The 15,004-nt window shown below is 38.4% G+C and overlaps 1 protein-coding gene across 1 annotated transcript in view; it reads right to left on the bottom strand.

Annotated features, from left to right (window-relative positions):
- Positions 1-15,004, bottom strand: part of LOC144632705 (WD repeat domain phosphoinositide-interacting protein 3-like) — a 33,185-nt gene that overhangs the window by 15,949 nt on the left and 2,232 nt on the right. The window contains exon 3 of the mRNA XM_078491413.1: positions 1,706-1,807. Within this exon, the coding sequence (XP_078347539.1) occupies positions 1,706-1,807 (102 nt within the window). The remainder of the gene's footprint in view (positions 1-1,705; positions 1,808-15,004) is intronic.

Genomic DNA, 15,004 nt, shown 5'->3' with positions numbered 1-15,004 from the left:
ATATGTGGAAAACTTACAAAAGGCTTGTATAAGAAAATTCATATTTCTTTGGTGTGTTAAGAAATGGAAAAAGACGTACATGGAACAGCAATGTCCATCAGGGAAAATGTCTGTGTAGGGAATTTCACTTTAAAAAGCAGAAGTCAAATCAAAGACCTCCAACCCCTAACAGATAATAAAGAAATGATTGGTACCTTGATTTTTTAGCAAAGGGGGTGGGTCATGTAATTTTTAACCCCCCTATCAGGGGTGGGTCAGTCAGTTTTGAACCAGAAGGAAGGGGTGGGTCACAAATTTTCGAGTCACCACTTTTCCAATTGCTCCGGCCCACCACCCTGGTACTTATTGACCAGTCCCTAAGACATGCGGGATAACATTGCTTACCGGTTATTATACCAAGTCGCGTTTTAGAAGCCGCCACTTAAATAAAAGGTAATGACCAAGAATAAATTACAAACGCTTGTTATTTTCGTTTGTTGATGAAAGCTCGGCTTATTTCGTTGAGTTTTGACCAGTTCTCAGTAAGATTTGGTGAAAATATCGGTTGGCTTATAGCGAAATTTGATTTGATTCGATTGATTACAAGCTAAGTCAGATTACCGTGATGAATTTTGTCATTGATATAAAATATCACAATATCTTGGCCGTACTCAGCAATCTGAGAAAACTAAGTGAGGCCTTAAGCTCTTTTTAGATAGCACAAAATTATGTTTTTCCAAGAAAATTCGGTCAAAAGTCTGGGTGCGGCTTATACATGAGTGCGGCCTATACACATGCGAATACGGTACTCCTCCAGACTCTTACAAATGTGCAAGGCAACTCGGTGTGCGAGGCATGCAACTTGGCAAAGCAGCGAGGCAAGGCAGTGAGGCGTGCGAGGCATGCAACTTGGCAAGGCAGCAAGGCATGCAACTTGGCAAGGCAGTAAGGTGTACGAGAAATGGCAGTGAGGCATGGGAGGCATGCACCTTGGCAAGGCAGTGAGGCATGCAACTTGGCAAGGCAGCGAAGAATGCAAGGCAAGGCAGTGAGGTGTGCAAGGCAAGGCAGCGATGAATGCAAGGCAAGGCAGCGAGGCATGCAAGGCAAGGCAGCGAAGCGTGCAAGGCAAGGCAGCGAGGCATGCAAGGCAAGGCAGTGAGGCATGCAGCTTGGCAAGGCAGTGAGGCATGCAACTTGGCAAGGCAGCGAGGCATGCAACTTGGAAAGGCAGCGAGGCATGCTGCGAGGCAAGGCAACTTGGCAAGGTATGCAACTTGGCAAGGCAGCGAGGCATGCACGGCAGGGCAGTGAGGCATGCGAGACATGCAACTTGGCAAGGCAGCAAGGCGTGCAAGGCAAGACAGTGAGGCATGCGAGGCATGCAACTTGGCAAGGCAGCAAGGTGTGCAAGGCAAGGCAGTGAGGCATGCGAGGCAAGGCAGCAAGGTGTGCGAGGCAAGGCAGCGAGGCGTGCAAGGCAAGGCAGTGAGGCATGCAAGGCAACGCAGCGAGGCAAGGTAGTGAGGCATGCAAGGCAAGAGCTATTTAGGCTAACCAGAGTGCCAGGCAGTGAGGACCGAAGTGCTTTGTAGGCTTACCGGAATGGATCGCACATCTCGCTGCCTCGCACTTTGTGATGACCCCTCCTCCAACTCCTTAAGTGGCACCTGAACTTCCTGTCCATGGCATTCAGTATGATAAACTGTAAGTAACACACATGTACCTTTATTCCTGGGATACTTGGGGTTTTGTCCACCTCCCACAAGTGCAAGATAGTTACAACGAAACAGCATTTCCACATAGTTGATACCACCATCTGGGAAATCTGTATTAAAATTAAGACCTACATGAATAACTTATTATATCACCGAGCTGAGATAAAGCAACCCTCCAAGTTAAGACCATTTTAGTGGCCATGGCGACTAAATTGGAACCAAAGTCGCCAGCCTGGTGACTAAAATTGAGAAGGATTGAAAGCGTGAGCTTAATTTAGCGACTAAAATTTTTGACTGGCAACCAAACCTGAGCAGTCAGTGGCTAAATGGCCACTAAGCAAAAAAAATAAACTTGGAGGGTTGTAAAGACAGAGAGAATGAAGTTTAATTAACATGAAATTTGATCAAATAATGCAAGTTTTTTATCAAGAAGTTTAACACCAACTTAATATTACTACCAGTATATACCCTGGTACAGTAACTACACACACTGACTCTATTAATTCATGTTTATACTGACAATGACTTCCTCGGCAAAAGGACTTAACATTTTTTGCATTAAATTCTAACATTTTGTAAGAATTGCAAAATAATTGTTATTGCCCTCATTTTTTTTGCTATTCATTATTGTTGTTATTGTATTGTATTGTTACAACATGCGATCGTATCTACGCAGTTCGAGAGGAATTTCAGTCAAAGACAGCAAAATTCTTTCGTATTTCATCTTCAAATATAATTCGAAAGCATTCACTGTATATATGGCTTTTGTTTAATCCTGAGTCTTGATATTCGACCCTCGCAGAGCCTAGACAAAACGCAGCTTGAGTGTAACGATTTGTTTACGCCGCAATTATATGCACAATGTTTTCTCCGACAGTAGTCGAAAATATCCGTATTTTTTTCGTGCTTTATCGTGGAGCAATCGTAACGATACGGCCTTGAACACATTGAACAGCGGTCTACCTATAACAATTCAAATATGGCGTCGTAACAACAAAGCATCGAACGCATATTTTGCTGTTTCATTTGCTAATTTCGCTGCCGTAATCGACTGCCTCGAAAGGTCCTTGCAATTTTAAAGTATAGAATTGTCAGATCTTGGTGAAATTTGCACTGTTTATTTGTGTAATGTTAAGGATTATGTGTATAAATACCCGGCGCGGACGAGCAATTTTTGACAAAATTATATGGCTGCATTTCCTCCGCGAAGATAGGAAATTGTTAAACTAAACTACAAAGAAACTGTAATGATAAGTTCGAAGAACAATGCACAAGATAAACCTTCGACTCATACTTCATGCAAAAACGTCGGTATCTCGAAGAGACTTCGATTTTTTTTTAACTGCGCTTTTATTACAAACAACACTCACAAGCTATTTACATGGTACTAGAAACAATACAATACATAAGTATCTAAATTACAACACATTATATATTTTATACCTGCCAATTTTTTCTGGGTCAAAGGCGTGAGATTTTTATCATGAGAGTGCCAGGATTTCCGAAGACGATACGACAATGTCCGAAGTTTTGCGAAAGACGTCCGAAGTTTTCCGAAAGACGTCCGAAGTATTCCGAAGACGTTCCGAACATCTCCCGATCCCAGTGTGTGGACGTGTTTTGCTAAACACGACCTCGTTCCCAATGTTTGTTTTCGTCAAAACTCTGTCATTTCGGGGAAGGTATCGCTATTTACTCATTTTACATGGAGTTTTATTTTCTCACACTGGTTTGAGATGAAAATGTGTCGTTTTTCGACTAGGCGTGAGAAATTGGTTCGTAAGCGTGAGTTGGCGTGAGATCAAAGTTTTCAACTCGTAGGCGTGAGACTCACGCCCAAGGCGTGAGAGTTGGCAGGTATAATATTTAACACTACATTACAATAAGTTAAACAATACATTAATTACAGTCGCTGGTACGTTACATTTAAATGTATATTATTAATTGCATTGCTTACATTACTAAAGTACAGACTCTAACTAGCTGAGAAGGAATTTCCATTTCTGTTTAAATTTCTTTTCATCATTCAACATGACAGCGATATATTTTTCAGTCTCGATTTTCTCGTGCACTAATGAGATGAAGTCATTAAAAACGCCTTTGACATTGTTAAGTGGGTTGACATAAAGAAAATATTTGCCCAGCAGTATGAGATGGTTGAGGGCTAAACGGTGCGTACAAGGACGGGTAATTCCAAATAACACATCTAGCTCGGAAAGAAGTAAATTCGCTTTCGAACATAAACCAATTTTGGAAGTTATCCCAAAAAGAAGACACCTGCACGCAGCTTTTAAATAAACAAATGCTGTATGGTTTGACTATCAGAGGGACAGAACGGACCGAAAGGGGAAGCAACCTTTTTCATTTTGTATAATAAACTGTTCCTGGCTAAAATGTTATGAATAATTTTATATTGGAACATTGCTAATAATAATATATTTAACTTCCTTTGTAGCCTTAAATGACAGAAGATAAATTTTACTTAGATTCTCTTTTGAGATACCGTATGATTGAAGTTTTTTCTTTGAGGTGGGAGGGGGGAGATCTTCACAAAGTAACAACCTTTCATACAACATTTTGCACGTTAGAGTACAAAATGGCGGCATGGATGAATCGAAGTAGCAATAGTGTTGCCAGAATGTACATGAAGTAGCTTTTTCCATCTTTGGGGAATCGCGGATATAAGGCTATAATATTGTAAACAATTGCAATCTAGTGAAAATTTGTTGGAAAAAGTAAGGAAAGGCAGAAATCAACTTTCATATTCATTAAAAAGGTCTGAAATTTGTTCTATTCCTGCTTCGCGCCAACGAGGTAGATATACCATTTTATTGTTAATCAAAATGAATCTGTTGTTCCAGATTATTTGGGAGAGTACCTCGTTCTTGCTGTGAGGTGCTGTCAACGCGATTTCCTGCCAATAATGTATAATCTGTCTGTAAAATTCAGGAAGATGACAGTTAAGGTCAAGAACGTTATAGTCATAATTACATTTAAAAAGCTCCGTGCCGCCAACACTAGACAGAAACAATTTCGGAATATACTTCCACGGTGCATCCACTTCAGAACACAAGTGCTTAACCCAGGTCAATTTTAAAGCTTTGTCGAAAAGAACAAAATCTTTCATATCTAGACCACTATCTAATTTCTTCTTAATAAGGGTGGTCTTTTTTATTTTTGGAGGTTTTTGCTTCCTAATTAAGTCGAATACTATATTATTGACTTCTTTGGCAAAGTTTTTTGGAGTCTCCATAACACTGCAGATGAACACAAGTTTGGAGAGTGCTAATGTTTTGACAATGTTTATTCTACTGTAAATGGATATGTCTCTTCTGGACCAGATACTAATAAGGTTTTCTTTAAGGTGATTCCATGGAATTGCATTGCGCATCCTTGCTGCGCATACGTTTTCGCGTCATTTAGCACGCGCACGAGAGAGCGCGCACACAGAACACTACGAGATTCCCTTCAGCCTAAGCTCGGTAGGGAAAGAAATGGTCGTTTTCTCTTAAACGAGCACGGTAACCCCCATTTTTTAATGTATTAATTTAAATGTCATACGGTTGTCTACAATATAACGTGATTTAAAGAAAAGTTTAAAATTCTACATTGAGATATTTTAATTTTAATGCCGTAAAAACACGTTTTTAGGTAGTGCCGTTAACGTGCGCACAAAGCAAAATCTTTAATTTCTTTCTTTATCTTAATTCCTGTACAATAAGAATAGTTTTTAATATAAGATCAAAGTCTATTTTGTTGAAATAGACTAATACATTAATGCAAAAATGATTTTTTTCTAGAAACAATAATTACTAGGGTTCCTAATATCTACCTTATTACATGAAATTTTCGCGACACGTTAATTTTGCGAATTTCGCGATTCCAAAAAAAACGCGAAATTAAAGTGACGCGAATAATAAGTGTCGCGAACATAAAATGACGCGAAAATTCAATGTAAAGGGATGTTGTCGTCAATTGACTTAAGAGCAATAACTCACGTACAAGCATAACCTACTTGTAGACATTGTGAGAACTGCTCTGTTGTTGCTATTGCCAAGATTTAGTCCTGCCCTTGCATTTTTGTTAATTTTTACGTTATTGTTCCCTTGATGAAGTCATTTTATTTAATTCAAGGGCATGTTAAACAATATTGCCAAGAAAATGTAAATTGTGTCTTACTCAAAAACGCGAAATTAAAGTGATTCAAAAAACAAAATTTTAGCAAAATCGCGAAATTTAAGTGTCGCGAAATAGCGCAACTAAAAATCGCGAAATTAACGTGTCGCGAAAATTTCATGTAATAAGGTACCTCGCGGGTCGTATATTTACTATAATGCCCATCCATTTTACACAAAAACTATCGCGGTGACCCCCATTTTTTATTTCATTTTTTTAATGCTCATAACATAATTGTAACCTGGACCAAGTTTCAGAAAATTTTTAATACTTGTTCTATTTCAGTGGAATCACCTTAAAGGTCCTAACTTTTCAAAAAAAAATTCTTCTGAGACGCTTCATTATTGTAAGTGAAGTGTACCCCAAGAGCATAAACTGGTTCGTCACTTATTTGGAGGTTCAAAATTGCATCTTTTCTATGACGCAAGGAGCCGAGCCAAAGCATTTCTGATTTTGTTTGTTTAATTTTTAAACCAGAGCATTTTTCAAACAGCAAAAGTAAGTCAAATAAATTCGAAACGGACTGGACATCGACGAGAAGGGCGGTAGTGTCATCAGCATATTGTGAGAGCTTGACTTCTTCAGCTCCTTGTATATTAAGTGTCATTGTCAGTAAGAACCGGGCAAGCTCCACGGATCGAGGTTGGCCGATTCCCTTCAAACTTTCAGCGTTTTTTCTCTATCGGATAAGATTACGATCGGTGCTATTCTTAGTAAAATAAAATAAATTCGTTCGGATTTTGACCACCCCCTAGTTTTTGGAGCAAATTAAGCAAGATACGGTGGCAAATTTATGTCAACTTCTACGGCTAATTTTACTAACGTCGGATAACCCTTGATCATTTTTACGACTGTTACGTATTGTCCGGCATATTAATATCTCATTTCTGTAATATAAACGATTTTGGATAAAAAGCTTTACTTTGGCTCGACTCCAAATATTTGCATTTTTTGACTATCAGATGCAAGGCAATTTTTTGCAATTTTTAAAGCCAATTTTCTCCAAAGTGCGGCAGTCTCCTTTGAAACCAAACATATCTTTTATGAGTCCGTCCATAAGTCTAAATAAATCCGCAAACTCTCATTTGGCAAGTCAAAATCCTGTCGTGTGAACTTCCTCACAAATTGACCTAATTAGCATAATTTGATCTAATTTGCATAATTGTTGATTTCCCAGAAAATTGTCACGCTTTTTTGTTTCATGTTGAAGGTGTTTATTGACTTCTTTTTTAGTATTAATAAGCACGATAGACTACTTTCTGAGAATACTAGGTATATTTAAAAGAATTTTCCCACTTACAAAGTAAAAGTCTATCCTATAGGCTTCCTAAGAATTTGACCAGACTTGCACTATGCCTATTTTTTTGGGAAAACTTTACTTATGTGCTGTTCAGATGCAAACGATAATACACATCATCGTATTTTGTTCATTATGAAACTGATTGGTTTTTCAGGCGTAGAAAAAGTCCCCACGTTCGGACTGTTCGGTGTCTGATCATATGCTATATTGAGTATACGACTGAACTGAAATGGCATTTATAACTAACAAGATTGACAGAATTAGTTAATCTTCATAACCAAACATCATACCAAAAAGGTGGCCAGTTTAGTTACGCGTTGCACGCAAGAAGCTTGTTACTACACTTAAACCAGAATTTAATACACGTTTCAATATTGTTTCAATTTTTTTGTTTGACAACGTGACAGTATATAGAGATTGTGTCAACAAAGCTGATTAATACGCTATTTTGTTGTTGAAATCTCCCAGCTATTTTGTATTTACTTTTGTTCTGTCGGGGACGAAAAATGAAATATTTTTTATCCTTGATCATGTCTATACAGTGACATTTCTTACAGCATGTAGAACTATAGTCTAAATACTAAGATTTTCACCTAACTAGTAAGATAAGTTCAGAGCTGAGTCCGAATGATTAATTTGGGTACGAACATCGATAGGGAATAACAGAGTACGAATGACGAATTTTTTCTGTAGAATAATAGAATAGGGCACCAGCAAGGTATAACATAATTTTAATAGAGCTGTAATAATGGAGATGCTAGAGCTGGTTAATGAAATCTCAATTATTTCTCTTCACCCTTGCGTTAGATGTCTTTGGTAACTACATTAAACACAAATGGCATGAATAATAAAACTTCGCAAATCCAATTTTGATATCTAAACAACAAAAGAGAACACTGACCGCAGCTGGCGGTTTGTTGGCACGTAATGTCGAAGACGGGCTAAACTGGCCAATGGGTATCCTCGCGATTTTACATGTATTTAAAATGCCTGTCATCTCAGAGACTCTATGTACCTAGCTTACAATCCTTAGTGGAGACGATGGGTTACAAAAAGCGACATAGGTGCATTTGGGACAATTCAGCTTATGTTGTAGGTTCCTTGGCAGAGTGTCCTCCACCACCCCCACCCCCACCCATCCCACATCTCCTTTCGACATCCTTTGTGACAAAATTATTAGTTATTAGCTATAAGCTTTTAGTTAAGTTACTTTTGAAAGCATGTACAAATTTCGGAAACTGCTTCAATGGCCTCGATGAAAGTCTTTTCTTGATAACGGTCCGCTTGTCATCAGATGTAGCTGCTTGCAGATTTCTTTCAGGGCAACTAGTTTGAGATTGCCAATTTTGTTGGTTTTAACAAGGTCGCAAATTAACAAGAAACAAAAATTGATGGCTTTGCTTGCCCATGTCATCCATCAACAAACTTTTGAGAGTGTCCAAGGCCATCTCCGACACCACGGTGAATGTCTTCCTTAGTGATTTCCTCAGGGTCAATACCCCTATAGCGCTGCACATCTTCTTGGCGTAAGATCATGCTGCTGCTCTGTTGTGCAGTCCTGCTCTCTCCAGGCTTAAAGGTGAGCTGACCATCCTCGTTTCTAAGCATCTTCGTCTCCGTCGTTACCTGCAAAGGATTGGCCTTGTTTCTAGTTCTTGCACGCTCATCGAATTTTTTAGTCAAAAATGTCTGGACGTTATCCGCCATTCTGGTCGAACACACAGGTATTAAAACAATAATAACAACTAAAATAGCGATCGCAACAATGGTTACCGACAAAGTCATCAACATCGTAGTCGTGACAATCGCCATTTTCTTCTTCTTCTTCCTCCTCCTCCCCCTCCTCCTCATCGTTATCATCATCATCATCATCATCATCATCATCATCATCATCCCATCTTCTTCTTCTTCGCATTTCATCAACATCTTTACCATTATCGTACCACGTTTTAATGTGATTTGCATTTGCAGGGAGCCCCCATGTAGTATAATTTAGCCTCCAAAATGGTAAAAAGGAGGCAAGGGGAGAAAAAATCCGAGCGGTTTCCGAAACGCTTTTCCTTCCAGACCTCACGCCGGCTACCCACGTAACTTTTTTGTTCCAGACCTCCTATTAGTAGAACATGTTTTAAATTCAATCATAGGATAGAATGCAGGGACATCATATTATTAATTATTTAAAATCAGCGAAGTGGCAAATTTGAATGAAAGCACCCCAAGAATACGACAAGAAAGAGCCTTAATCGGCCCAGTAGAGAATCTTATTCATTTGCCATTGAGACTCTCTTTAATATATATAATAAAATTTCGACCTCTGAACCCACAGCAGAGTACATTATCTCCCCTACCTCCCTGTCACACTAACCCTCCCATCAACAAGATAAGTTTCCCTAACAATTGGCTCCCTCCCAACGTGGATATTCGAATAAATATAGAAGTAACCAGCAACAAATTATATAGGTTCCAACTATGCATGTATGTTTACGCCTACCCAGTTCCTTATATTCGGAGCACATATTAATTTATACTTACCAGAGCCAATGGGAACAGTGGTGAATTTGATCTATTTTTCCGAGTATTGTTTGCTTACGTGGCGTGGCATCTTTATGCTTTCCCGCGGTCCTCGATGGGTTTGATACGAGCATTGTATTACTCTTTCTGTGTACCCAGTTTGCAGTCAACTTTTTCTATGTCTAGGATAAATTATCATGGGCATTTATGTGTCATTTGTAATAACAATGTGCCCAGCTCGATTCAGGATCAGATCAACCTTGCTAATGAGCCCTAAGCTGACACCCAGGCTTATAAGACGTGAGTCAGATAGATAGCTAGTTAATCGTGATAGATGGATGGATGAATGGACGGACGAACGGGCGCTCCTTATTTAAAGATAAGTCACCAGTACAATCTGCAATTGTGTGCCCTCTAAACTACAATATATTTTAACGTGTTGTTCCTAATTAGCTTTCCCTCTTCACTTTTAGTATGAAAAATATAATTCGGGATTATTACTTTATTGGTTACAGAAAACGCCACAGCATACTAGTCGCTACAGGAGCGGCGGAAATAATTATACATTCCATGTTAAAAAAAGCGAACAAACAATCGAAAAAGCTCTATGCAAGCATGCCCACTAAACTGAAAAAGAATTGCCATAAACACTTGAAGAGAGCATAGACGCCTTCAACATGAAATAACTCAAGCGTTACAATTTTTCGGGGAGACATGAATTTCGATGACAAATCAAGTTTGGTCAAATTTCTAGGAAGTTTGTAGGAAAGAATTTTTGCTTTGTAAGTGGGAAAATTCTTTTAAATATACCTACTATTCTCAGAAAGTAGTCTATCGTGCTTATTAATACTAAAAAGAAGTTAATAAACACCTTCAACATGAAACAAAAAGCGTGACAATTTTCTGGGAAATCAGCAATTATGCAAATTAGATCAAATTATGCTAATTAGGTCAATTTGTGAGGAAGTTCACACGACGGGATTTTGACTTGCCAAATGAGAGTTTGCGGATTTATTTAGACTTATGGACGGACTCATAAAAGATATGTTTGTTTTCAAAAGAGACTGCCGCACTTTGGAGAAAATTGGCTTTAAAAATTGCAAAAAATTGCTTTGCATCTGATAACCAAAAAATGCAAATATTTGGAGTCGAGCCAAAGTAAAGCTTTTTATCCAAAATCGTTTATATTACAGAAATGAGTTGTTTATATGCTGGACAATACGTAACAGTCGTAAAAATGATCAAGGGTTATCCGACGTTAGTAAAATTAGCCGTAGAAGTTGACATAAATTTGCCACCGTATCTTGCTTAATTTGCTCCAAAAACTAGGGAGTGGACAAAATCCGAAGGAATTTATTTTATTTTACTAAGAACAGCACCGATCGTAATCTTATCCGATAGAGAAAAAACGCTGAAAGTTTGAAGGGGATCGGGCAACCTCGATCCGTGGAGCTTGCCCGGTTCTTACTGACAATGACACTTAATGCCTTTGATACCTTTGGAGCATCTGATACTTTGGGCAAAGAGCTCCATAGCATTAACAAAGAGTATGCCTAAGGGAGGGCAACCTTGACGGACACCTCGTTCTAAAAGGAAGTGTCGAGAGGCTACACCATTGTTAATAACGCAACTGGAGATGTCTTTATAGAACACGTTGATCCACTGCCGAAGATTTGGGCCAAATTTGAAAGATTGGAGGCATTTTTGGATAAAGTCCCATTGAATTGAGTCAAAAGCTTTTTCAAAATCCAAGAAAACAGCTATGCCTGGTATATCGTTTATTTTAGTGAAGTCCATTGTGTCTGCTATCAGTCTAATACTTTCACCGATAAATCTTCCTTTTACATTACCTGGTATGCTAGGCAGGATCCTTTCCATACAAAGGGCAATAGTTTTGGTTGCAACTTTGTAGTCAACACTAAGTAGCGATACAGGTGTCCAATTCTTTAAATACTCTGTATTCTTATTCTTTTTGGGGATTAAAGAGATAATTCCTTGTCGTTGAGAGATAGAAAGGGACCCGTGTTCCAAGGCATAATTAAAACTTTCAACCATGAATTTGCCAACAGCATTCCAAAAGTAGCGGTAGAATTCCGCGGTAAGACCATCTGTGCCTGGTGTTTTATTGCCTTTCATCAACATCAGCGCTCGCTCACATTCATCAATGGACATAAGACCTTCGCAGCTTGTTGCATTTTCTTCTGATAACGCAATATCCGTTTTAAAGAATTTGTTGAAAGCAGAGTCGTTCGGATTCATATTTTGTGATGTATATATCTGTTTGAAAAAACGCTCCTCCTCTTCAAGAATCTCCTTTGGGTCAGTAATTTTTTCTTGATTGTTAATAACTAAGGACGTTACATGTTTTTTCCCGTGGTTTGTTTTTTCTAAACTGTAACAATACTTACTATTTCTCTCGCCGTGTTCATACCAGCGCACTCTGCTCCGTATAATCGTGCCTCGCGTTTTGACGCTTGCTATTCTGGCAAGCTTGGATTTTATTCTTTCTAAATCACTTTTAGGAGAATCGCTGTACTCTGTCTGGAGCTTGCACTGTAATTTAGTCATTTCCGACAAAAGAGCAGATTCTTCGTCACGTTTAGATACCGCTTGCTTTCTTCTTCGAGAATTGTATTGTGAAAGCTCTAATTTCCATTTTAATCATTTTCCAGAACAGCCCTTTGTCTTTAATTTCTTGACGCTTTTTGGCAAACACTGGAATTTAAAAGTTTTAATTAACAAATTGACATATTTGATGTCAGACAACAAAGAGTTGTTGAATTTCCAGAAGCCAGGCCCACGAGGGGGTTCGCATTCAGAGAAAGAAAAAGATAGAGCGACTGCGGAGTGGTCAGAATAAATATTTGGGATAATTTTACATTAGCTAATTCAACTACTAGATTGTTCAGAAATGAAGAGGTAATCTAGTCTACACTGAATTTTCATTGAGAGGTTCGCCCATGTAAAGCCAAGCGAGTCTAGATTTTTGTAACGCCAGGAATCGAGCAAATTATGCATTTTAATTAAAGTCATGAATTCGATGGTTGATGCTTTTTACAGGTCTACCGGTTTGCCGCCTCTTTTGTCCGAAGTGTTGATTAGGCAGTTGAAATCACCCTCTAAACAAGGTTTTCATTACCGTCATAGTTACTGAGAATATTATTCAAAAGCTCTCTAAGGAATACAACCTGCTGGTTTGGATCGTTTGGTGCATAAACATTAACCAATATGACTTTTGTGTTATCAATAACAATCTCTGCCACAATGTACCTCCCGTATTTATCTTCGGTAATTTTTTTTAATATTAACGTCAAGCCGCGGTTTAAAGAGAATCATAACTCCTCTGCTGTGAGACGAGCCATGGCTAGTTACGATTTTGGCTCCCCATTCTGCCTCCCATCTTCCGATAGTGTCTAGTAAGGAATAAGTTTCTTGCAAGAAAATTGTCAGATTTTTGCTGATGCAGCCAGCGAAAAAGGTGTCTTCGTTTTCTCGAACCGTTTAACCCTCTTGCATTAAAAGATATAATTTGGTACATTTAGATTCTCTGCAGAAGGCAAAGTCACGATATTCCAGAAATATATATAGCATTTGTTTATCTTATAACGCTCATTATGCAGCGAGATTTCACAACATGGTATTAATTTTCTTTTGTTGATCGAGTTAGAGTTATGTAGACAAATGTAATAGAAAATGCTTACAACAGAAACACAACAGAAACACAATAAACTACTAACAACCTCAGTCTTACCTAGATGCATTTGTGCGGTATTATTGACTGGGACAAAAAAAAAAACAGATACAGCAGCCGTTAAGCAATGGTTGAGCTGAACGACGAATCAGGAGAGCTAACTAGTCATATTACACTTAAGTGTCCATTAAACGTCTGTAAATGGGGAATTTAGCTTTTTCGGGTCCTCTGTATAGATTAGTGAGCCATCAATGATAAGCTTTTCAACTTTAAAATAAGCTTCTTTCTAATCACATTTCGATGCTTTAAAGAATTAATAAGAGAAGAGTCTCTTAACTCCCCCCCCCCACTTCAAGTCACTAGTCAGCCCCCCCAGTTGAAAAAATGCTCCGCCGTCCATGACCTTAGCTTTATCAAATTGCTACAGAAACACAACAGCACTTCAAGGTGTCGTACATGGAATACTAAACGAAGTTCTCGTGTTCGTATATAAAGAATGGTGAACTCAGCCGACTTGGGTTGCTCAGAACAGAAACTAAAATTAGTAAATTTTACTCTGGAAAAAAGACAGAAAAGTGATAGTAACGTGGAGGAACAAGTTCCGCAAATCAGGTTTTGACGGCATGTAAAAATCACAGTCAGAATATCGCCTGGCCTTCCCAAAATCCTAGGGAGAACACTTATGCCTAAGCCTACTAGGGGGTGGGGGTCCTGGGGCATGCTCCCACAAAAATTTGGATTTCAATTTTTCTTTTGATACTGGCCCAAGAATGCATTTAAAATTAAAACTTTAAAGTTCAGCACTTAAAATTTTTGTTGTCAAAATATTCCTTAAAAATGATAAGATGTTGCAACAAAGAAACATGAACCTTTCTCACCATGTTGGAGTGACTGTAACTGAGATGTCATCAGAATGAATGAAATAAGAGACAATTTCTCTTTCATTGTTTGTTTGTTTCATTCTTTCATTGTCAATGAATAGCCTTATGCATGATTACGTCAACCTGGCTAGTTTCACCACCAAGCCTCGCTTTCAAAACGCAAACTTGTAAATATTTTTATCAACGAATTCCCAAAGCAGCAAAGATGAAAAGAATTTCACGTGAAAACTGCATGAAAGTGGCGAAAGGTTGCGAATAATTTGCGTAAACAAGGCTTGGTGGTGAATTTTGAGCTTATGACGTTGTCATGCATAAGGCCTATTACCACTAGCAACTAGCTGAACTTGAACATAATCTGCATCATCTTATAAACTAAACCCATTTGTTTGACTCAAAACTGACCAATTATGAAACAAGCCTTTTTATGAGTAATCTGCTAGCCAGTTTTTGCGACTTTTTTGCTTGTTTACAAGCGAAAGTAGGAGAATACCAGTTATGTGGGCAAAATTTGGAACATTCTTGTTAACTCTCAAGGGACTTTTTTAATTTCTCAAGGGACTGTTTTAATTTCTCAAGGGATTACTTTCCGCTGTGGGTGATCGTGGAAAAAACGTGACTTGTCACATTTACAAACGTTATATAACAATTTTAAAAGTGACATGTCAGCTTTCTTATCTCAACGCACGTGTGTCTGAAAGGCGATCTATAAAAAGCGTCGCACAAACAATGGATTGCGTAACTAAAACAC

This window comes from Oculina patagonica, chromosome 12 (genome assembly GCF_052425735.1).
Source record: "Oculina patagonica isolate OP01 chromosome 12, crgOcupat, whole genome shotgun sequence".
NCBI lineage: Eukaryota > Metazoa > Cnidaria > Anthozoa > Scleractinia > Oculinidae > Oculina > Oculina patagonica.
Note: the sequence above shows the minus strand (reverse complement) of the source record. Positions and strands in the feature narration are given on the sequence as shown.